This window comes from Salvelinus alpinus, chromosome 2 (genome assembly GCF_045679555.1).
Source record: "Salvelinus alpinus chromosome 2, SLU_Salpinus.1, whole genome shotgun sequence".
NCBI classification, from domain to species: domain Eukaryota; kingdom Metazoa; phylum Chordata; class Actinopteri; order Salmoniformes; family Salmonidae; genus Salvelinus; species Salvelinus alpinus.
In genome coordinates, this window is record NC_092087.1 from 55,159,331 (window position 1) to 55,184,679 (window position 25,349).

General features: G+C 45.5%; 1 protein-coding gene across 5 annotated transcripts; it reads right to left on the reverse strand.

Annotated features, from left to right (window-relative positions):
• Positions 1 to 580: 580 nt before the first annotated feature.
• Positions 581 to 24,461, reverse strand: LOC139565033 (probable peptidyl-tRNA hydrolase 2). 5 transcript variants are annotated; one of them, XM_071385044.1, is made up of 7 exons: positions 24,126 to 24,461; positions 19,586 to 19,708; positions 19,232 to 19,303; positions 9,611 to 9,685; positions 9,157 to 9,254; positions 8,789 to 8,903; positions 581 to 2,621 (listed from the first exon to the last, which is right to left on the reverse strand). In XM_071385044.1, the coding sequence occupies exons 2-7, from the start codon at positions 19,694 to 19,696 to the stop codon at positions 2,535 to 2,537; spliced, it is 558 nt and encodes a 185-aa protein (XP_071241145.1). In that variant the 5' UTR covers positions 19,697 to 19,708; positions 24,126 to 24,461; the 3' UTR covers positions 581 to 2,534. The 5 variants fall into 5 exon arrangements, with proteins under 5 accessions (XP_071241145.1, XP_071241154.1, XP_071241158.1 ...); XM_071385053.1 differs by having other exon boundaries at positions 721 to 2,621; positions 24,197 to 24,337; XM_071385057.1 differs by having other exon boundaries at positions 721 to 2,621; positions 22,368 to 24,219.
• Between the last annotated feature and the right edge of the window lie 888 nt (positions 24,462 to 25,349).

The window sequence follows — 25,349 nt, forward strand, 5'->3', positions numbered from 1 at the left end:
GTTTAGTTCAACTGTGTACATTTCAGTGAACAGAAATTAAAGTTCCAAAATAGATAGATTGTACGACATCTTGGTTTTATTCCTCGCTTGGATTGATTTGGGGGAAGGGCAGACCATTCCTACATCCTTGACGTAATTGGCACCGGCTTTGTTAATTTATTTAGCTTCCTAGCTCTGCAGATATACGACTGGTACATTTACAACATTTTCTCGAGGGTAACTCAATACATAAAACAAGCAAGACATGATGGGCTCCCGTAAACCTCTATTACCAAATAACTCATGAGAATGCATTCTAACCCTAATTTAACACAATAACAAATAATTCCACACTGGTTTCCAGGTTCTCACACCCCTCTACCGAACCGAAAGACGCACCCAGGTGGTGTTTTGTAAATTGTTCTTGGGAAGTTGGGTAAGTGTAGACAGGATAACCTTTGTTCTGTAGCCCTCACGTGATTAAAGATCTCTTCTGAAGGACGATGTACAAGTTTCCCAGCAACCGTTCCAGATAGAGTGCCTTCGCCAATACTTCTATTGTAAATACGGTGAACAGGCTACAAACGTGGCAGGGCACAACTTCCAACATTAATAGTTTTAATACAATAAGCAAAACAGCAAAGTAATTTTGTGCCATACGACATTGTGTTGGGGTAGATATGTTCACATAAAACATAAGTGTTATACGGATCACGTAACTAAAACAAACAAAAAAATCAGTTCACTTGGTCAGGAGTCATTTCTAATTGTCTCCTTGGTTTTAATATGAACAAATGCTTGTAACACAGGAAGGTATCAAAGCCCTAACACATTAACATGGATGCAGCCATGGGGTTTTGCATGGTCTCTAACACAAATAATAAAAAAACATTTCATTTGAGTAACTGTTAGATGCAATGCAAGTCATGTCATTTCCATTTAAATCATTCATATAAGCCTTTTCCATATTTAGTAAGACTTCAGAGCCATTTATGGTCCCAAATGGAATCTCAAGCCCACAAAATACAATTTATGTTTTATAGTAATGAACAAAGAGTTGTTTTAACAGAAACATACAATATATCCTAGGTATCTGTTAGTCAAATGTTGAAGACTGTAAGTGCCAGAATCAATTATTCTTTAAGCGGTCCTTAACAAATGTTAACCTGTATTTGCTACGCCATCTTAAAATGTATGTACCGGTTTGGTAAAAAAAAACTCACAGCGCAACCATTTAGCTAGCTAGCTTCAGTGTGCTAACACATTTACCCTCAAAGCAGTTACACAAATATTTCACTTGTGTAAACTATTATCCATAATAGTCAGCTAAAGTACATGCGCTCAGGCACTGTACAAGCATCAGCACTGTCACTTATTTTGACCCATACAATGAGTTCCTTACACTCAAATCCTATTCACCAAATACAGTGTTATTTCTGCCAAGCCCCCAGTCAAGGAATTATAACTCAGTGAGCCTCAAGTCGACCGTATCCTTTTTTGCAAGAACACAAAAATAAAATAAATGTAAAAAACACCACAAAAATTATGTAACGAAGTCCAACAGTGATTGTGCGAAACGTTGAGGATGGCACACCCAAAGCGACTGATAGACCTCTAGCGGCCTAAAGCCTGTAGCATGGGCAGCACCATTGAGGGCTTCCATGCCTCCGCCATTTGGAAGTAGTCAAAGTAGTCAACTGGGTGGGGATTCCTATGGGTTCTAGCCTCAATGGCGCTGCCCATGTTGTCAAAGTGCTATAATGGCACAGATAAAGATGAGCCCTTTATCTCAAATGGGCACACCACATTATATATGGCCTAAGCAGATGCACATAAATGCAATGGATGGACATTTGACATCAGTATGTAGTGTTATAGATTATAAGGGACATGGTATTTGGAAGAGAATGTATACATATACACCTTACCTTTACTATTTCTTTGATGTATAAAATTATCAGTAAAGCACTCTTCCCAAGCAGTATCCTAAAGGATCTAAAAGGATATTGCAATTACATATTTCGCTCCTTGAATTTATGACAACAGTATTTAACAATCACCAAAAGACTAGGTTCTATCCTTGATTTTTTTTCAAACGCTAAAATCATATCTTAAATTGGGAGATGGAATTAAGATTGTCATGGACTTACACCTTTATAAAAATTTGATATGATTCTCTCATATAGTAAAGGACTTTCCCTTAACTAGCAAAACTCCATCATCAAAAAAAAGATACAAGTAGACACTAAAAGTTGTTCAAACTGCCATCAACATGGTCAGTTCGGGGAACCAGTCCCTTCCTCTCAACCTAAGCAGCTCTGTGTACATCTCTTCTCCAGTCAGTGGATCGGACAGGAAACAAGAAAAAAAATGGCTGAGTGTGTTCGTCTTGGTGGTGGTGTCATGTCTGGTTGGTTCTTTTTTCCTCTTTTTTGTTTCTTTATGTTGTTATGCGCTTGCATGTTGAGACCCTTTCGCTGTTAGGGGATGCTGCCCTCTGCTGGTTGCCCCAGTGGCAGTACATGGCCCTGCACCTCCACAGCCGGTTAAGTCCCTCAGAGCAGCTTCAGACTTCCAGTGACGTTGTTCACCATATCCTCTTCCCCAACGATGGCCAGGATGGTGCGCGAGCCAGCTTCCACCTGGCAAAAGGGCAGGAGGTCATATAATTTAGACTAGCATCCTTGTGGGGAGGAGGTACGAGGAATAGGTTGTAACAACAAGTGTGTGGGAAGGCAGGGAAGACTAGGCATTCATTAATTTAATCTCAATAGAGAACCCCTTAATATTAACTGATGCATATTATTTATTATGTTGAATGAATTGCACCCCCCCCCCCCTGTCCTCTACAGAATTTGTGAGCCACACATTTCTGCTGTATTGTCTTTTACAGTGCCTTCAAAAATGTTCACAACCCTTGACTTTTTCCACATTGTTGTGTTACAGCCCGAATTTAAAATGTATTAAATTGAGATTGTGTGTCACTGGCCTACACACAATACCCCATCTCATAAAATGGCGCCGACAGAGGGCTGCCGTGCTTCTAGCTCTTAGGAAACTTTGCAGATTTTATTTTATTTTTTATGTATTATTTCTACCATTAGCCCAGAAAATGTGTTATTATATACAGTCGGGAAGAACAATTGGATATCAGAGCGGCGGTAACTCACCAGCACTATGACCAGGAATACAGCTTTCCCAAAGCGGATCCTTTGTTTGCACCCCCCAGGGCAATTGAACTGACTCCAGAGGCAGACTCCAAAAAAACGCCTGCGGAGGTACTCGGAGTGGTCTTCTAGTCCGACGTAGGAGGCGCGCACAACATCCACCGCTTCCCGAGCATATTACTCGCTATTGTTCAGTCTCTGGATAATAAAGTTGACGAGTTCAGGGCGAGGGTTTCTTTCCAGAGAGACATCACGGAAACATGGCTCTCTCGGGATATACTGTCTGAGTCAGTCCAGCCAGTTGGGTTCTCAGTTCATTGCATAGACAGGAATAAATCTCTCTCCGGGAAGGAGGAGGGCGGTGGTGTATGTTTCATGATTAACAACTCATGGTGTGATTGTGATAACATACAGGAACTCAAGTCCTTTTGTTCACCCGACCTAGAATAACTTACAATCAAATGCAGACCGTATTATCTCCCAAGAGAATTCTCTTCAGTTATAGCGGTGTTTTGGGCTTCTGAGTGGCGCAGCGGTCTAAGGCACTGCATCTAAGTGCTACAGACGTCACTACAGACCCTGGTTCGATTCCAGGCTGTATCACAACTGGCCGTGATTGGGAGTCCCATAAGGCGGCGCACAATTGGCCCAGCGTCGTCCGGGTTAGGGTTTGGCCGGGGTAGGTCATCATTGTAAATAAGAATTTGTTCTTAACCGACTTGCCTAGTTAAATAAAGCTTAAATAAAATTTAAATAAGTCACAGCCAAGTACCCCCCACTCAAGCCGATACCACGACGGCCCTCAAAGAACTTCACTGGACTTTATGCAAACTGGAATCCACATATCCTGAGGCCGCATTTATTGTAGCTGGGGATATTAGAGCCAATTTGAGAAAAAGGCTACCGAAGTTCTAACACATTGACTGTAGTACCCGCACTGCTAAAACACTCGACCACTGCCACTCCAACTTCCGGGATGCCTACAAGGCCCTCCCTCTCCCTCCTTTCGGCAAATCTGACCATGACTCCATTTTGCTCCTTCCTTCCTATAGACATAAACTCAAGCAGGAAATACCGGTGCTAAGGACTATTTAATGCTGGTCTGACCAATCGGAATCCACGCTTCAAGATTGTTTTGATCACGCGGACTGGGATATGTTCTGGGTAGCTTCCGAGAATAATATTGACGAATATACCAATACGGTGACTGAGTTTATCAGGAAGTGTATAGGAGATGTTGTACCCACTGACTATTAAAACCTACCCAAACCAGAAACAGTGGATAGATGGCAGCATTTGAGCAAAACTGAAAGCGCAAACCACCGCATTTAACCATGGCAAGGTGACTTGGAATATGGCAGAACACAAACAGTGTAGTTTTCCCACCGCAAGGCAATCAAATATGCAAAACGTCATTATAGAGACGAAGCGGAGTCACAATTCAACGACTCAGACACGAGATGTGGCAGGGTCTACAGACAATAGACTACAAAAGGAAAACCAGCCAAGTCGCGGACACCGAATTCTTGCTTCCGGACAAGCTAAAAACCTTTGCCCGCTTTGAGGATAACAGTGCCACCGACACGGCTCGCTACCAAGGACTGTTGGCTCTCCTTTGCCGTGGCCGACGTGAGTAAGACATTTAAGCGTGTTAGCCCTGGCAAGGCTGCCGGCCCAGACGCCATCCCTAGCTGCGTCCTCAGAGCATGCGCAGACCAGCTGGCTGGTGTGTTTACAGACATATTCAATCACTCCCTATCCCAGTCTGCTGTCCCCACATGCTTCAAGATGGCCACCATTGTTCCTTTACCCAAGAAAGCAAAGGTAACTGAACTAAATGACTATCGCCCCATAGCACTCACTTCTGTCATCATGAAGTGCTTTGAGAGACTAGTCACGGATCATATCACCTCTACCTTACCTGTCACTCTAGACATTTCAATTTCCTTACCGCCCCAATAGAGCCACAGACGATCCAATCGCCATTGCACTTCCCTATCCCATCTTGACAAGAGGAATACCTATGTAAGAATGCTGTTCACTGACTACAGCTCAGCATTTAACACCGTAGTACCCTCCAAGCTCATCATTAAGCTCGAGGCCCTGGGTCTGAACTCCGCCCTGTGTCTAACTGGGTCCTGGACTTCCTGACTGGCCACCCCCATGTGGTGAAGGTAGAAAACACCACCTCCACTTTGCTGATCCTCAACACTGGGGCCCCCAGAAGGGTGCGTGCTCAGCCCCCTCCTGTACTCCCTGTTCACCAATGACTGCGTAGCCAAGCACGCCTCCAACTCAATCATCAAGTTTGCAGACGACACTACAGCGATAGGCTTGATCACCAACAATGAGACAACCTACATGGAGGAGGTGAGGGCTCAGGGAGTGTGATGCCAGGAAAATAACCTCACTCAACGTCAACAAAACAAATGATCGTGGACTTCAGGAAACAGCAAAGGGAGTACCCCCCTATCCACATCGATGGGACCGCAGTGGAGAAGGTGGAAAGCTTCAAGTTCCTCGGCGTACACGTCACTGACAAACTGAAATGGTCCACCCACACAGACAGTGTGGTGAAGAAGGCGCAACAGCGCCTCTTCAACCTCAGGAGGCTGAAGAAATTTGACGTGGCACCCAAAACCCACAAACTTCTACAGATGCACAATTGAGAGCATTCCTGTCAGGCTGTATCACCACCTGGAACGGCAACTGCACCAGTTGCCGAGGACAGATGATGTTTATGTGCTTCGCACTTCAGCGGTCCCATTCTGTGAGCTTGTGTGACCTACCACTTCGCGGCTGAGATGTTGTTGCTCCTAGACGTTTCCAGTTCACAATGAGAGCAGACCCACCACCCTCTACAGAGGGTGGTGGGTCTGCCCAACGCATCACCGGTGGCAAACTACCTGCCCTCCAGGACACCTACAGCACCCCATGTCACAGGAAGGCCAAAAAGATCAAGGACAACAATCACCCGAGCCACTGCCTGTTCACCCCTCTATCATCCAGAAGGCGAGGTCAGTACAGATGCATCAAAGCTGGGACCGAGAGACTGAAAAACAGCTTCTATCTCAAGGACATCAGACTGTTAAATTGGCATCACTAGCACAGAGGCTGCTGCCCATATACATAGACTTGAAATCACAGGCCATTTTAATAATGTTTACATATTTAGCATTACTCATCTCATATGTATATACTTTATTCTATTCTATCTTAGTCTATGCCGCTCTGATATTGCTCGTCCATATATTTATATATTTTTAATTCCATTCCTTTACTTAGATTTGTGTGTAGTATGTTGTGAAATTGTTAGCCATTACTTGTTAGATATCACTACATTGTCAGAGCTAGAAACACAAGCATTTCGTTACAGCCACAATAACATCTGCTAAACACGTGTATGTGACCAATAAAATTTGATGACAAAGTGGAATTATGTTTAGACATTTTTACAAATGAAAAGCTGAAATGAATCGGTAAGTATTCAACCCCTTTGTTACGGCAAGCCTAAATAAAGTTCAGGAGTAAAAATGTGCTTAACAAGTCACGTAAATTGCATGGACTCACTGTGCGCAATAGTGTTTAACAATTTGAATGACTACCTCATCTCTGTACCCCACACATACAGATAATTGTAAGGTCCCTCCATCGAGCAGTGAATTTCAAACAGATTCAACCATGAAGACCAGGGAGGTTTTCCAATGTAGATGGGTCAAAATAAAAAAAAGCAGACATTGAATATCCCTTTGAGCAGCGTGAAGTTATTAAACTTTTTACACTTTCACTACAAATATACAGGCGTCCTCTTCCTAACTCAAGTTGCTGGAGAGGAAGGCTGTTTAATGGCTGTGATAGGAGAAAACTGAGAATAGATCAACAACATTGTAGTTACTCCACAATACTAATCTAAATGACGAAAGTGAAAAGAGGGAATAGTGAACAGAATTTTTTCTTCTCCAAAACATGCATCCTGTTTGCAATAAGGTATTAAATTAAAATTGCAAAAAACGTGGGCAAGAAATTAACTTTATGTCCGGAAAACAAGGCTCTGTGTTTCAGGCAAATCCAACACAACACGGAGTAACACTTCATATTTTCAAGCATGGTGGTGGCTGCATCATGTTATGAGTATGCTCGTTGGAGAGTTTTTTTTGGGGGGGGGGATAAAAATAACCTGAATCGAGCTAAGCACAGGCAAAATCCTAGAGGAAAACCTGGTTGTCTGCTTTCCAACAGCCACTGGGAGACAAATTCATCTTTCAGCAGGACAATAACCTAAAACTCAAGGCCAAATATACACTGGAGTTGCTTACCAAGACAACATTGAATGTTCCTGAGTGGCCTAGTTAGTTTTGACTTAAAAATCTATGGCAAGACATGAAAATGGCTGTCTAGCAATGATCAACAACCAACTTGACAGAGCTTGAAGAACTTTAAAAATAATAATGTACAAATATTGTAAAATCCAGGTGTTAAAAGCTTTGAGACTTTCTGGGAAAGACTCACAGCTATAATCGCTGCCAAAGTTGATTCTAACATGTATTGACTCATGGGTGTAAATGAGATATTTCTGCATTTCCTTTTCAATAAATTTGCAAACATTTCTAAAAACATGTTTTCAATTTGTCATTGTGGGGAATTGTGTGTAGATGGGTGAGAAAATAAATATAAATATTTTGAATTCAGGCTGTAACAAAATGTGGAATACGTCAAGGGGTATGAAAACTTTGAAGGCACTCTTATTTTCTCAAACTCATTGTAATATTTATGTACCCCCGTCTAATCCCATTTTATAATACCAAAAGTTAAATTAAAAATCTTGGTTACAAAAAAAGTTATTGCACATTTAGCAGGCTATGATTTGAAATAGGCTATTATAAGTGTTTTATTTTATTAGGTATCGTTAAGGCCGTCTCATGTGCTTCAATATACACAGCACCTTTTCCCCCACTCCTATGGATAAAACAATTGTATAATGTCATACAAAACGGGAACTTTCAAATGCACGCTGTCATTACAAAATATGTAATGTGATAGGTATTTTAGTTGTTTTTTTTTTACACACAAACAATTTGATTAATTAAATATTTAATCTGTCACCTTTGATGACGCAATGTTCGCAAGAGGGAACGAATCTGATTTCATTGGTCCTCAACACACGTCTCAGACACTTCATAAACGGAGTTAGCCCCTAGTTAGCTTGCCCCAGAGCAGGTTAGTTCTGAAGCATTCGTTGCCATATACATTTACCTGGCTATACGGTGAGCCTCTTTTGTGGTACCGGCTGTCCCAAGTTGAACTCAGAGTTGACCAAAGTTATCTCGCCAACTCCTCAAACCAGATGGGTATACTACGTTCAAACTCAATACTTATCATAATGGCTGGGCGTACCCCTGAAAGCAGACACTATAGTGTTACGTGGAAACTAAATGGCTTCCACGTAACACAGCAGGTGCTGCTGTGGAGCCCCAATGCTGGTGCATGTGTCTGTAAGCAGGAGCTACTATAACTACGAAACAGTCATGGTGGGGCTGTGTGCCTGTAAGCAGGTGCAGCAGTGCTACCATAGAGCCGTAATAGTGGCGCATTGGGTCTGTAACTAGGTCCTGAAACCGCTGCCGTGTAGCCGCACGTCTCACCTGGGTGCGTCCGGCGTCCTGGACCAGATACGTGGGCAGACTAAGGCTCATTGCCAGGGCCTGCAGCTCCAAAAGGTGAGCCATGTTGGTCCCCTGCAACACCACCTTCTTCGCCCTGCACACCACAAACACACAGATATCCTGCTGTGGCAAACATCGACAGCAGGTTGAACCGGCACATAGAACAGCCAGATAGTGGTATTGCCATTACCAGCTGTCGTCATGGCGTTATAAAAGTGTCTGGCGTTCTTAACCTGATCACATCCAATTTGTTCGGCAGTATGGAGTCTCAAGTAACACATATGATTATGGTATTGCTCCAGTAAAGTCCTCATGAAAAAAATGGTCCAGTCCAGTCAGTTCCTTACCCGCCATGGTCCCACTTCCAGGCCATCTCCCTCCAGCTGTTCTTCTCCTGCAGGGCCTGGTAAAGCCCTACGGCCGCATGGCCCACCTGCGCAGCCACCTACGCAACACACACACCAAACACTTTCAGAGTAAGCAGAAATCTTTTTTTTCTTTTTTTTTAAGTTTAATGTATTAGCTTTGAGTGTGAGGTGTGATTCTCATTTAAAAACAACAGGGGCAAACTGGGCCATTGTGCTTCTGGTTGGAACAAACTACACCACAACAAGCATACTAGCCAAACAACATCTATCATATCTAGCTATGTAATGTTTTTGCACCATGTAATTCAGGGACCACAATGGCAATAAGTCTGACTTTGTGATATTCCTGTCACGCGTTTACAATGCATGCATTGGTTTTCTTAAACTGGCAAATAAAATCAAAACACATTCCAACCCCTGTCTTCAAACTGACCTTTCCCACACCCATGGCCAGGTCCATGTTCACCACAAACACCATCTTGAACATGAGGTCGTCGTCTCCTTCTTCCTGAAGGGACGAGAGAGACTTTTTGACTTTTTGTCTTTCTTTATTGAAACATTCTCATTTCATTTAACACTCACCCCCCCCTAAAAATAAAAAAAACAAAAATATATCCTGTACTGCATACATGTACCATACTCACCTTTCCATATGATACAAACCAACATCACCATACACAAAAACAATACCCTCTCCTACAACCGTATATCCAAAACATCTTCCCCAGCAATACAGACAGCCCCCCCAACACACCATATCTCCTCAAACATCTCCACACATTTGATCAGTTTATAGAACTCAAACTCAACCCTAAGGCGCGCAGAGACCATCCCATTAAACAATAGTAAAGGGTCTGTTATCCCCCCACCTTTGACCCTGTTTCTCCTTGTTAGCCAAATAGCTAATTTTGCCTGAGCAAACAGAAAATTCAACAAAACACATTTTTCTTTCTCCTTACTCGAATACCTGTATCCCATTATAAACATCCCAACAGCAAAAACCCCCCCCAACCTCTCACACAGACATTCCAACAGAGACATTAATGGCATTAACCTGGTGCACACAGAAAACACATGAATCACAGTTTCATTCATTTGACAGAAAGGACACCCCTGCCCAATTCCCGGATCAACACGTGCCAACCAGCTGTTAGTGGCCAGGGCTCCATGAAGAACCCTCCACTGGAGGTCCCCTGACCTCTTTGGTACTGGGGGTTTGTAGAGCGCCCTCCATCTAAAACCCACCATACTCTCCGCCCCACATACCCCCTGCCACTGATGTGCCTTCACTCCTGTTAGACTTCTAATGTTCCTAACCTTAACGCAGAGGTTGTAGAGAGCTTTACCTCCCACCCCCTCAAATTCCCCCAGGCTTGGAGTGTTAAAATCTAACAAGTCCTCCAGACCCCCTTGCCAGTCTCCAGTCTCTGCCGTCACCTGCAGTGGCGGAAACATTGGTGGCCCCTCTCCCTTTGGCCTCTCAAACACCCCCCTTACCTGCTCAGACAGTGCCTCCTGGACCTCCTCCAGGAATCTCTCCAACAGTCTAAGAGACGTTATTCCTGTTTGTTGCGCCAAGACCTCCGGGGTTTTCCACCCCTCCTCTCCCAGCAGTCTCAGGTCACCTAGCCTTCGTAAACCCCCTGCCATCAGTTGCCTCTGCAGGGTGGCAGACTGAACCGATCTCAAAGGGATGGCTGGGTTGTGGAAAATAGGCTCCTCCCACACCCACTGCCCAGGCTCCACACCCCCTTCTCGTATGGGCCTTAGCAGCTGCCAGGCCCTCAGCACCGCAGAGTAAAACTCTGAGAGACCTGCTGTACTCAGCCTCTCCAGCTTCATGAGGAACAGCTGCCGGTCCAACCCTAATCCACCAGCTCTCCTCAGCAGTGCGCACGCTGGTTCCCTCCAGCCAACATCGGTATGATACAGCAGTCTCTGCACCGCCTTTAGCCGGAAAGCAGCCATCCTGCTCTCCAGTTCCACCAGGCCCTGTCCTCCTTCGTGGACGGTCATGTACAACACTGCTGCCTTCAGCCAGTGATGTCCCGACCAAAAGAAATCCACCAGCTTGCGTTGCAGGTCTGCAAGCAGACCGGCGGGGGGGTTGAGGACAGCCAGTTTATGCCACAAGGAAGATGCCACCAGGTTGTTAATTATCAGCACCCTCCCTCTATATGACACTTGGGATAGGAGCCACCTCCACCTGGCCAGTCTTGACACCACTGCCTGTGACAGCCCCTCCCAGTTCTTCCTGACCCACCTCTCCGAGCCCAGGTACACCCCCAACACTTTAAGCCCTTCACAACCCCACTGCAAACCCCCTGGAAGCAGAGGAGGAGCCCTATCCCCCCATGCCCCACATAACAGAGCTTTGCTCTTTCCCCAGTTTACCTTAGCTGATGAAGCTCCCTCGTACACCTTCAGACTGGTCTCTAGTTCCTGCATATCTTGCCCATCCCTGACCATCACAGAAACATCATCTGCGTATGCTGAGACTGCTATTCCTGTCACCACACCCATGCCTGTCCAGCACACTCCCTGCAGTCTCCTGCGTAGCAGTCCTAAAAAAGGCTCAATGGCTAGTGTGTATAGCTGCCCAGATAGAGGGCATCCTTGTCTAATGCCCCGTCTCACCCAGACTGGCCTACTGAGCCCCCCTCCCACCTTAACCATACATGACACCCCAGCATACAACAGCTTCACACAGGTCACAAAACTCTTCCCAAACCCAAACACAGACATCACATTAAACAGATACTCATGATCCACTCTATCAAAAGCCTTCTCTTGATCTAAAGAGACCAGTCCAAAGTTCACATTAGAACCTCTCGACAAGTCCAACATGTCCCTAATCAAGAACAAGTTGTCCGTGATTGAGCGTCCCGGTACACAATATGTCTGGTCCTTGTGTATTATAGAGTCCAGATGGGACTTCAGTCTGTTAGAGAGGACCTTGGCAAAAATCTTGTAGTCCGCACAGAGTAATGCCACAGGCCTCCAGTTCTTAAGTTCACACAAGTCCCCTTTTTTGGGCAGGAGAGTCAGAGCCGCCCGACGGCAGCTCATCGGCAACTCTCCTACCCCGATGCATTCACTCAAGACGCAAAAGAAATCCTGTCCAATTATTCCCCAGAATTTTTTGTAAAACTCCACTGGGAGTCCATCGACCCCCGGTGCACGACCGGGGGACATCTGGGTTACGGCCTCTGCCAGTTCATGTGACAACAGAGGAATGTCCATTTCATCCCTCTGTGCCCGAGAGAGCTTAGGGAGTCCTGCGAACAAGACCTGAGCACACATAGGATCACACATTTCTGCCCTATACAATTCAGTATAAAACTCCACAGTCCGCTCCCGCATCTCCCCCACCACAGAGGTCACCCGCCCATCAGACAGCCGTAGACAATGCATACCCTTGGCTTCACTGCTCTGTCTTTCCAAACCAAAGAAGAAGGAGCTGGGAGCATCCATCTCCTTGAGCATGGAGAACCTAGCTCTTACAAGTGCTCCCTTTGCTTTAACCTGGAAAAAACTGCCCAGGTCCCTACGTAATTCGGCTAAATTAGCCTGGAGGCCTACATTGCCTTGCCCCACCATCTCTACCTCCATCTCACTAATACACCGCTCTAGTTCCCCCAATACTCTCCTAGCCTCTGATGATGAGAGAGCTGTGTACTGTTGACAGAAAAGCCGAATCTGCACTTTCCCCACATCCCACCATTGACTCAGAACCTCATACTCCTCTCTTCGCTGCCCCCACCTTTCCCAAAAGGTCTGGAAAACTGAGCAAAAAGTGGCATCTTGTAAGAGCTTTACATTGAACTTCCAATAAGATGCCTGCCGGGGCCCTGGTGAAATAGACAGCCGAGCCATGGTTATGTGATGGTCCGAAAACCCCACTGGGAGAATGGTAGCGCCCAGCAGCCTATTGCTCTGATTCCTAGATATGTAAAAACGATCAAGTCGGGCTGCACTCACCCTAGCCCCAAAAACCTTCACCCATGTATACTGTCTTGTGTTTGGATGTTTAGTTCTCCAAACATCCACTAGGTCAAACTGATTAATGATGTCCCCTAACACTCCCACTGACACTGAATGAGGCTCTTCCCCATTTCTGTCTTTTGTAAAATCCATTGTACAGTTCCAGTCACCTCCGATCACCAGCGTCTCCTCAGGCGCTACTTGTGAGAGTTCCTGTCTAAGACTCCCAAATAGAACCCCTCTTTCTCTCCCTGTGTTAGGCACATACACATTTATAAAAACAAAACCCATGCTGTTAATTTCTGCTTTAACAACAAGCAACCTACCCTTACACACTTCCTTTGAGGAGCAAATTTTTACAGACAGACCCGGTGCAAAAAAGACTGCCACCCCTGCACTAAGATTTGTCCCATGGCTCAACACACTTGCCCCTTTCAACCATAGCCACCGAATCAACTTCATTCACCACATCACTATGCGTCTCCTGCAGAAATAACACATGAACTTTTTTTTGTTTTACATATTCACCCAACACACTCCTCTTTCCCGCATCTCTGGCGCCATTTATATTAAGCGAGCCTACCCGAAGAGTCTCCATAAGAAGTGGGAGAAAAGCCAGCAGAGAAATAGACCAATAGCAAAGCTCAAAAAGCCCCAGTGTCAGAAAGAAATTAAACATTTAAACAGTGTCTGAAGGTAAACCTTTACGCACTGTTGTGACCCACTTCCTCAACCTAAACCGTTTCTTGGGTGAGAGGACACCATGCCCCTCATTTCTCATAGCATGTTGTACTGATCTTACAAACTTTCTAGGATCAGGAAAAAAAGCCTCAAGATTAACTTTTTGCCCCTTAGTCTCATTCAGGAACCTTGTCAGTTCTCTCAACGTGTACTTAGACCCCTCTGGTTGACTGGCTGTCAGCTCCGGGCCAATTGAAGAGGAGTCTGAAAAAAATAACTCCTCATCCTCTTCCTCAGACTCACTTTCCTCCTCTTCTCTATCTCCCACCCTGACCACCTGCTCTTTCTCTCTGGTTAGGGCCTCACCCACAGCAACAGGCAACATTTCCATGGTGCCTTTGTCCACACCCTTTTTCCTTTTCCGCTTGACACCCTCCTCCCCCCCTAGTCTCTTACACTTCCCCACTATACTCTCCTCATCCACTAGAATAACCTGACTAGACCCAGTATCATCTACACCACCCTCCATAGCATGACTAGGGCCAGCCTCAGCTACCCCACCCTCCATAGCATGAGGACTTCCGGCGCCGAACAGGATGGCTGCCTCGCTTCGCGTTCCTTGGAAAATATGCAGTATTTTGTTTTTCTATGTGTTATTTCTTACATTGGTACCCCGGGTGATCTTAAGTTTCATTACATACAGCCGGGAGGAACTACTGAATATACGATTAACGTCAACTAACCACCCTTCCTACCAGGAATATGACTTTCCCGAAACGGATCCAGTGTCTTGCCTTCCACCCAATACAATGGACCTGATCCCAGCCGGCGAAGCTACACGACGCCGAAAAAGGGGCAAACGTAGCGGTCTCCTGGTCAGGCTTCGGAGACGAGCACATCGCGCTCCACTCCCTAGCATACTACTCGCCAATGTCCAGTCTCTTGAGAATAAGGTCGATGAAATCCGAGCACGGGTAACATTCGAGAGAGACATCAGGGATTGCAACGTGCTCTGCTTCACGGAAACATGGCTAACTGAAAAGACGCTAACGGAGTCGGTGCAGCCAGCTGGTTTCTTCACGCATCGCGCAGACAGAAACATACATCTTTCTGGTAAGAAGAGGGGCGGGGGGGTATGCCTCATGATTAACGAGACGTGGTGTGACCATCATAACAACACTCAGGAACTAAAGTCATTCTGTTCACCTGATCTAGAACTCCTCACAATCAAATGTAGACCGCATTATCTACCAAGGGAATTCACTTCGGTCATAATCACAGCCGTATATATTCCCCCCCAAGCAGACACATCGATGGCCCTGAACGAACTCTATCTGACTCTCTGTAAACTGGAAACCACACACCCTGAGGCTGCATTCATCGTAGCTGGGGATTTTAACAAGGCTAATCTAAAAACAAAACTCCCTAAATTCTATCAGCACATCGATTGTCCGACCAGGGCTGGCAGAACTCTGGACCATTGTTATACTAACTTCCGCGACGCATATAAGGCCCTCCCCCGCCCTCCTTTCGGAAAAGCTGACCACGACTCCATTTTGTTGATTCCAGCCTACAAACAGAAATTAAAACTACAAGCTCCCGCGCTCAGGTCTGTTCAACGCTGGTCCGACCAATCTGAATCCACGCTTCAAGACTGCTTTGATCACGCGGATTGGAATATGTTCCGCACGGCGTCCAACAACAACAATGATGAATATGCAGATTCGGTGAGCGAGTTCATTAGGAAGTGCATTGACGATGTCGTACCCAGAGCAACGATTAAAACATTCCCAAACCAGAAACCGTGGATTAACGGCAGCATTCGCGTGAAACTGAAAGCGCGAACCACTGCTTTTAACCAGGGCAAGGTGACCGGAAACATGACCGAATACACACAGTGTAGCTATTCTCTCCGCAAGGCTATCAAACAGGCTAAGTCCCAGTACAGAGACAAAATTGAATCGCAATTCAACAGCTCAGACACAAGGGGTATGTGGCAGGGTCTACAGTCTATCACGGATTACAAAAAGAAAAGCAGCCCCGTCGCGGATCAGGATGTCTTGCTCCCCAGACAGGCTAAATACCTTTTTTGCCCGCTTTGAGGATAATACAGTGCCACTGACACGGCCCACTACCAAAACCTGCGGGCTCTCCTTCACTGCAGCCGAGGTGAGTAAAACATTTAAACGTGTTAACCCTCGCAAGGCTGCAGGCCCAGACGGCATTCCCAGCCGCGTCCTCAGAGCATGCGCAGACCAGCTGGCTGGTGTGTTTACGGACATATTCAATCAATCCTTAGCCCAGTCTGCTGTTCCCACATGCTTCAAGAGGGCCACCATTGTTCCTGTTCCCAAGAAAGCTAAGGTAACTGAGCTAAACGACTACCGCCCCGTAGCACTCACTTCCGTCATCATGAAGTGCTTTGAGAGACTAGTCAAGGACCATATCACCTCCACCCTACCGGACACCCTAGACCCACTCCAATTTGCTTACCGACCCAATAGGTCCACAGACGACGCAATCGCAACCACACTGCCCTAACCCATCTGGACAAGAGGAATACCTATGTGAGAATGCTGTTCATCGACTACAGCTCAGCATTTAACACCATAGTACCCTCCAAACTCGTCATCAAGCTCGAGACCCTGGGCCTCGACCCCGCCCTGTGCAACTGGGTCCTGGACTTCCTGACGGGCCGCCCCCAGGTGGTGAGGGTAGGTAACAACATCTCCACCCCGCTGATCCTCAACACTGGGGCCCCACAAGGGTGCGTTCTGAGCCCTCTCCTGTACTCCCTGTTCACCCACGACTGCGTGGCCATGCACGCCTCCAACTCAATCATCAAGTTTGCGGACGACACTACAGTGGTAGGCTTGATTACCAACAACGACGAGACGGCCTACAGGGAGGAGGTGAGGGCCCTCGGAGTGTGGTGTCAGGAAAATAACCTCACACTCAACGTCAACAAAACAAAGGAGATGATTGTGGACTTCAGGAAACAGCAGAGGGAGCTGCCCCCTATCCACATCGACGGGTCAGTAGTGGAGAAGGTGGAAAGTTTTAAGTTCCTCGGTGTACACATCACGGACAAACTGAATTGGTCCACCCACACAGACAGCGTTGTGAAGAAGGCGCAGCAGCGCCTCTTCAACCTCAGGAGGCTGAAGAAATTCGGCTTGTCACCAAAAGCACTCACAAACTTCTACAGATGCACAATCGAGAGCATCCTGTCGGGCTGTATCACCGCCTGGTACGGCAACTGCTCCGCACACAACCGTAAGGCTCTCCAGAGGGTAGTGAGGTCGGCAGAACGCATCACCCGGGGAAAACTACCTGCCCTCCAGGACACCTACACCACCCGATGTCACAGGAAGGCCACAAAGATCATCAAGGACAACAACCACCCAAGCCACTACCTGTTCACCCCGCTATCATCCAGAAGGCGAGGTCAGTACAGGTGCATCCAAGCAGGGACCGAGAGACTGAAAAACAGCTTCTATCTCAAGGCCATCAGACTGTTAAACAGCCACCACTAACATTTAGCGGCCGCTGCCAACAAACTGACTCAGCTCCAGCCACCTTAAAAATGGGAATTGATGGAAATTAGGTAAAAATGTACCACCAGCCACTTTAAACAATGCCACCTAATATAATGTTTACATACCCTACATTACACATCTCTTATGTATATGTATATACTGTACTCTATATCATCTACTGCATCTTGCCATCTTATGTAATACATGGACCACTAGCCACTTTAAACTATGCCACTTTATGTTTACATACCCTACAGTACTCATCTCATAGGTATATACCGTACTCTATACCATCTACTGCACCTTGCCTATGCCGTCTGTACCATCACTCATTCATATATCTTTATGTACATATTCTTTATCCCTTTACACTTGCGTGTATAAGGTAGTAGTTGCGGAATTGTTAGGTTAGATTACTTGTTGTTATTACTGCATTGTCGGAACTAGAAGCACAAGCATTTCGCTACACTCGCATTAACATCTGCTAACCATGTGTATGTGACTAATAAATTTGATTTGATTTGATGACTAGGGCCAGCCTCAGCTACCCCACCATCCATAGCCTGACTAGACTCAGCCTCTGCTATACCACCATCCATATCCTGCCTAGACCCAGCACCCTCCATAGCATAACTAGGCCCAGCCTCAGCTACCCCACCATCTCTAGCCTGACTAGACCCGGCCTCTGCTTCCCCACCATCTCTAGCCTGACTAGACCCATCCTCCACTACCCCACCATCTCTAGCCTGACTAAACTCAGCTACAGCTACCCCACCATCTCTAGCCTGACTAGGCCCAGCCTCATCTACCCCACCATCTCTAACCTGACTAGGTCCAGCCTCTGCTGTCTGCATCTCCTTACCCCCTGCACTTTGACCTCGATTTCCCCCACTGGCGCTTGTACCCTCACCTTTTCTACGGCCTTTGTGTGGGCACGCAAAACTCTTGTGCCCCAAATCCCCACATTCAAAACACCGTAGACTATCTGTGCTGGCAAAACCTGCATAGAGCCCCTCCCCATGTCTCACTTTAAAGTGCACATTTAGCTGTTGCTCGTTGTTGTTTAGAAACATAAACACTTGCCTCCGGAACGAAACAACGTGTTTAACGGCATCTGCCTGAAACCCTGCTGACAGTACACGAAAACCGCTAGCAAACTTACCAAAACGACTCAGCTCTTTCCTAATTTGATCATCCGTAATAAACGGAGGCAGATTTGCCACTACAACTCTTGTTGAAGGGGTAGAGAGAGGTGAAATTGACACCAACACATCCCTTACAAATATTCCGCTAGCAATTAGCCTACCAACCAAATTAGCCCTTTTCATGAACACAACCACAGCTTTGTTCATTCTAGAAGCAGAATGTATAAACTCAGCTCCTACCTGTTCACCGACCGCGAGCAGAACCTCCTCCACCTTAACTCCGTTCTCAGGAACACACCTGAATCCATGCTGTATAGACAGCGTCTCCTCCGCGCTAGGCTGAGAAGCCATCGCGCACACCACAACTTCCAAAAACCCCAGGAAAGTTTCTGTCCTCTTCCACCCTAACTTTGAAAAAAAACTTTGGATACCGCTAAAACAAATATTGCATTAACCCTCCACCATAGAAAATAACATGTAAAGAAAAGAATCAAGAAAGTTAGTTAGGATAGAGCTTTCCACACCAAACACTCAAACTCCAAAAGAGAGAGAGAGAGAGAAGAGAAGAGAGAGAAGAGAGAGAAGAGAGAGAAGAGAGAGAAGAGAGAGAGAGAGAGAGAGAGAGTCAGGGTGGGCTCAGACACAATACAGGAGAGGTAATGTACCAAAGTGTACCTGTGCGGACTAAGGCTATCTTATGGGTACCTCATTCTCCAGCTTGTTGAAGTAGTACATGGCAGCCTCCTCAGCAGACACATTTCGGGTGTGCAAGAGTGCCTGCGGGAGGTAGAAACATAGAAAATTATGTTGGATGGATTAGACATGTCAATCACATAACACATATGATTATGGTATTGCTCCAGTAAAGTACTCTTTAGTAAAGTACTCTATGGTACTCTTTACAGTCATTATGGATGCCTTAGTAAGTAGATAAATATAAATAAATATAAATATTGCATTAGAAAATCTAAATGCAGAACCAAGATAAAATTGACATAATATACTGCAGATCATATCTCAGGAAGTGCAAGAGAACCTGTATACAGTAAATTAACCCACCTGCTTGGCAGCCTCCTCTGGGATGTCCAGCTCTCGAAGCTGCTGTAGGTACACAGGGTTGACCTCCTGAGAGCCAGAGTCTGGGCCTGTCTGTTGGTCGGAGGGCTCCATAGTTAGCTGGAGCTAGTTGGATTAGAGTTAGTTTAATAAGGTGCACCATTCAAAAAACACTCAATATATACACCTTAGCGTAGTTCTCCACAAGCTGTGTCAATTAATTTAAAAGACTAGCACCATGATGTTAAATTATTAACTTTTGGTGCCTGTATTTCCTGTTCAACTAGGCTTGAGGCACAGCCAGAGAACCATGATGCATTATCATCCTAGTAGACTAGCCATCTGGGTTATTCTCATCCGAGTAGACAGGGCATTCTATTCCTAGTAGACTAGCCATCAGGGTTATTCTCATCCTAGTAGACTAGCCATCAGGGTTATTCTCATCCTAGTAGACAGGGCATTCTCATCCTAGTAGACTAGCCATCAGGGCTAGGATTGCAAAGGGTTGGAAACTTTCCGGTAAATTTCGGGAATTTCAGATATTTTCCATGAATTTTGCTTAAATTCATAAAATGTTAGCTTATAACATTGAACCTTTTTTGTGATACACACATAAGGCAATTCTAGGTCTTATGGCATATTTTGGTTAAACTATCCAATTCAATGGAATTGCAACCCTCGGCACACACAGTGCATTCTTCCATCACATGTGCGCTCAAGATCAAGATCTTGCACACTAATGAGATGCTATTGAGCCCACACTACTACACTGTCTGAGCCAAGGACTACATGCGTTCTGTTAAGTTGTGATAACAATACTGGGTGGGGTGAATATACACTGCTCAAAAAAATTAAGGGAACACTTAAACAACACAATGTAAGTCCAAGTCAATCACACTTCTGTGAAATCAAACTGTCCACTTAGGAAGCAACACTGATTGACAATAAATTTCACATGCTGTTGTGCAAATGGAATAGACAACAGGTGGAAATTATAGGCAATTAGCAAGACATCCCCAATAAAGAAGTGGTTCTGCAGGTGGTGACCACAGACCAATTCTCAGTTCCTATGCTTCCTGGCTGATGTTTTGGTCACTTTTGAATGCTGGCGGTGCGTTCACTCTAGTGGTAGCATGAGACGGAGTCTACAACCCACACAAGTGGCTCAGGTAGTGCAGCTCATCCAGGATGGCACATCAATGCGAGCTGTGGCACGAAGGTTTGCTGTGTCTGTCAGCGTAGTGTCCAGAGCATGGAGGCGCTACCAGGAGACAGGCCAGTACATCAGGAGACGTGGAGGAGGCCGTAGGAGGGCAACAACCCAGCAGCAGGACCGCTACCTCCGCCTTTGTGCAAGGAGGAGCACTGCCAGAGCCCTGCAAAATGACCTCCAGCAGGCCACAAATGTGCATGTGTCTGCTCAAACGGTCAGAAACAGACTCCATGAGGGTGGTATGAGGGCCCGACGTCCACAGGTGGGGGTTGTGCTTACAGCCCAACACCGTGCAAGACGTTTGGCAATTGCCAGAGAACACCAAGATTGGCAAATTCGCCACTGGTGCCCTGTGCTCTTCACAGATGAAAGCAGGTTCACACTGAGCACGTGACAGACGTGACAGAGTCTGGAGACGCCGTGGAGAATGTTCTGCTGCCTGCAACATCCTCCAGCATGACCGGTTTGGCGGTGGGTCAGTCATGGTGTGGGGTGGCATTTCTTTTGGGGGGCCGCACAGCCCTCCATGTGCTCGCCAGAGGTAGCCTGACTGCTATTAGGTACCGAGATGAGATCCTCAGACCCCTTGTGAGACCATATGCTGGTGCGGTTGGCCCTGGGTTCCTCCTAATGCAAGACAATGCTAGACCTCATGTGGCTGGAGTGTGTCAGCAGTTCCTGCAAGAGGAAGGCATTGATGCTATGGACTGGCCCGCCCGTTCCCCTGACCTGAATCCAATTGAGCACATCTGGGACATCATGTCTCGCTCCATCCACCAACGCCACGTTGCACCACAGACTGTCCAGGAGTTGGCAGATGCTTTAGTCCAGGTCTGGGAGGAGATCCCTCAGGAGACCATCCGCCACCTCATCAGGAGCATGCCCAGGCGTTGTAGGGAGGTCATACAGGCACGTGGAGGCCACACACACTACTGAGCCTCATTTTGACATGTTTTAAGGACATTACATCAAAGTTGGTTCAGCCTGTAGTGTGGTTTTCCACTTTAATTTTGAGTGTGACTCCAAATCCAGACCTCCATGGGTTGATAAATTTGATTTCCATTGATCATTTTTGTGTGATTTTGTTGTCAGCACATTCAACTATGTAAAGAAAAAAGTATTTAATAAGAATATGTCATTCATTCAGATCTAGGATGTGTTATTTTAGTGTTCCCCTTTTTTTTTTGAGCAGTGTATTTAATATGACATACATGATTTTTTGTTAACTAGTAAATAGTAGCCTACAGCAAAGTGTGTTGAAATAATTTCTAACTTGTTAACAATTTCTGCTATTTAGTTTTTGCTACCATGTGGGTTTTTAGCTTGCTTGAGCCTGCTGAGGAGTGTTAATTCACCCGTTTCCATACATGTTTCATTTTAAAACATTTATCTTACAAAAGGAGTTGTTTAGTCTAACTGCTTAACTATTTATCTGTTCATAAAATTGTATTTGGGTATTTTACATTTTCTTCCTCTAATCTTTACAGGAAAATGCCACTATATAGACTCTACAAATGAACCAAGGAAATTGTTAGGTATGTGAAGGGTCATCAAGTTATAGCAGCAATCTACCTCACCAAGCAAAGTGAGCAGAATAAGAGCACCACATTGAAACTGCCCAGCAACACCCGTTGGGGTGGTGTTGTCATCCTGGAGGGGAAGGAGTCTCTCCAAGGAATGGCCATATCACAGTCTGCCGATGGACAGCCCCATCAAGAGGATCCTCCTGGATGATGTATTTGGGGAGAGTGTGGTAAGCAGCCTGAAACTCCTGAAACCTATAGAAGTAGCCATTGCACAGATTGAGGGAGACAATGCCATCCTGTGATGTTCAGACTCTGCTTGCAGATGTAAGAGAAGAAATCTGTACTGCCCTGCCCACTTCACTGTTGCTCCACGCAGAGGAAACTGTAGTTCTGAAATACATCAAAAAGCGTGAAGACTTCTGCCTGAAGCCCATACAGTGTACATGTTGGTCCCCAAGTATGCTGGCAAGAGCATCCTGTCTGGTGCAGAGATCAACAGTGCCTATGGTGTCATCACCACCGTGTCTCGCCACCTTGGCCTGGATGAGGGCAAGGTTCTTGGCAGTCTAGAGAAGTACACTTCCAAGCAAGGGCTTTGGGATGGAGATGCAATATGGCAGTCGTGCCAACATATCTCATCAGCCACCTGGTGGAAGGGACTCTGTGGATCTGAGGCTCTTTCCCTTGTTGCCTCCATCATCCTCCAAATCCCACCAACATCAGCCACCTCAGAGCGCAACTGGTCCTTGTTTGGGAACACACACAACAGGCTGACAAATACATCCCATGTGAAGAGTCAACTCATTTAATTAAAGTTCAATTCGGGAACTAAATTGTTTGGGGGGTTTTTCTATTGGAAGGATTTAATCATTTGCAATTATGTCTACTTATGATACGGTAAAATGTTTATGTTTGTCTCCATATGATATGGTAAATATATCCAATGCTAAAAACATCAAATTTAAATTGTATTAATATTAATATATTTTCGTTAATTCACACGGAAAGTTTACACCTCTGAATATTCCCCAAAATGTGCAATCCTAATCAGGACATTCTCATCCAAGTAGACTAGCCGGCATCAGGGCATTCTCATCCTGATGGCTAGTCTCTTGACAACTAGGTAAGACACCCCGTAACTAGCCAGCTGTTTCACTAACTAACTTTAGTTAACTGATATCATAGCTACCTAGCAACCTAAATCAAAATTGTGTAGTTAGCCGGACATCAGTGGTCTACAGCTAGCCAGCTAAATCGAGGAAGTTAACATAGCCAGGTAACGATAGCTTTCTAGCTACAACGCACGCAACTAACGTCCGTTAGGTAAATTACTAACGTTAGCCAATTAACGTTACCGACAGAGAAGAGCAAGTCGTGTCTAACGTTAGCCAGCTATCTAGCTAGTTACTCATATAATGGCATGAAAGAGCTAATTATATCGCTTACAAATTGGCAGCTCGATTGTGGGATGACATCTAACTAGTTAGCCAACGGTGATAAACAAGACACCGAGGTGAAATAATGTCAACCATGAAATAGAAAACAAACCGTAACGTTAGCCAACCAACTAAATTGACTACAGTACCTAGTAGCATGCGTTGTAACAGTAATATTATTGAGCAACACGCATTAACGTTAACTAATAGCTGATTGCATTTTCTACATTGTAACTAAACATCGTTATATTTTAGCTAGTTACCTAGCTAGCTAACATGCATTTGTTTGCTATGTATTATTTTCCCTGCAAGTTCTGGCTAGCCAACGTTAGCTAGTTTACAGTGTAAATTGCGCCAGCCACTCCTACCTGCGCTGCCTAGATAGCGTGTTAGCTATAATCCCCGTGAATTAGTGGGATGGGAGTGCAAATTTGCAAACCAGTATTCACGCAGTCCTTTCACTACGAAGAAGCCAGGTTGTTGACTGCAGATTACTTGTTCATTCAAAAATGGGCGTGTTGTGGTTTTCCCTCTTTACACCATTTTGAGCACGGTTCGTTCCGAGAGGAAGAGGCCAAGCGAGAGGGTTTACTCCGCCCAAAATCTGTCCACCAAAATAAGACCATGAAATGAGCAATTTTTGTATGGGGGTCATTGAATGTCTAATTTGGTCAACCAAAGATGTACTTGCTAATTTGCTACGTGAGGTTTATTCGATCGAATAGAAGCGTTGTAATGGTTAGGTTTTTATAAATGCACTGATGAGTTGACGCACGTGGCATTTTGGCAAAAACGTTATCCGAGTTGTGCCCATAGAGAATGATAGAGGCCTCTAGTGGCCAAAAGGACGTATTTTCGGACTACATCCAAAAATTGAACGAAAAAAATTAAACATTCATATTATTCTCAAAAAACAAAAGTCAATGTACTCAGATCCCTACACAGCCTCTGGGGCCTGAACGGGTGAAGCATCTTCAGGCAGTATTCCCTGCAATGTTTCAGCTGTGAAATCCTGGAGATCCAAGAACCCTTTCCAAGAACCCAATACACGCAGCAAAATCAACCTTCACGATTAGTGTTTCAGGATCTCTCAACTGGCTGACATCAACAGACTGTTGGGCATCACGCATTAACGTTAACTAATGTTAGCCTATAGGCTACTATGATTCGGTTATACTGTGCAATCTAGGGATAATGGTGGTGCACATGAAAGAGCATCAAACTGGAGAACCTACACGATGGCATGTAACGGATACAGTTAAGCTGCAGTACCAAAGCAAAACAGTAGGTGCATTCGAAGACAGTGCTTCTTGACCAGAACCCTGGCCCATTGCTCGGCATAGGCAATAGAAAAGCGTATCTGCCCTCTTCTGCCCTCTCATTGGCTAGAATGGTCCCACCCTCCTCACTCCTGCTTACCATCTTTGAGGACATGTATTTCCATTGTTAGAGCAGTCACTTGACCATCTTACCAATATAACAGATAATATTTGGCTCCTTTTCCCGTTGTACTCTACCGGGTGGCGTCACTTTTAAACCCCCCCCCCCCCCCCACACACACACATCCGGTTCTGCACGAATAATGGGTCGTG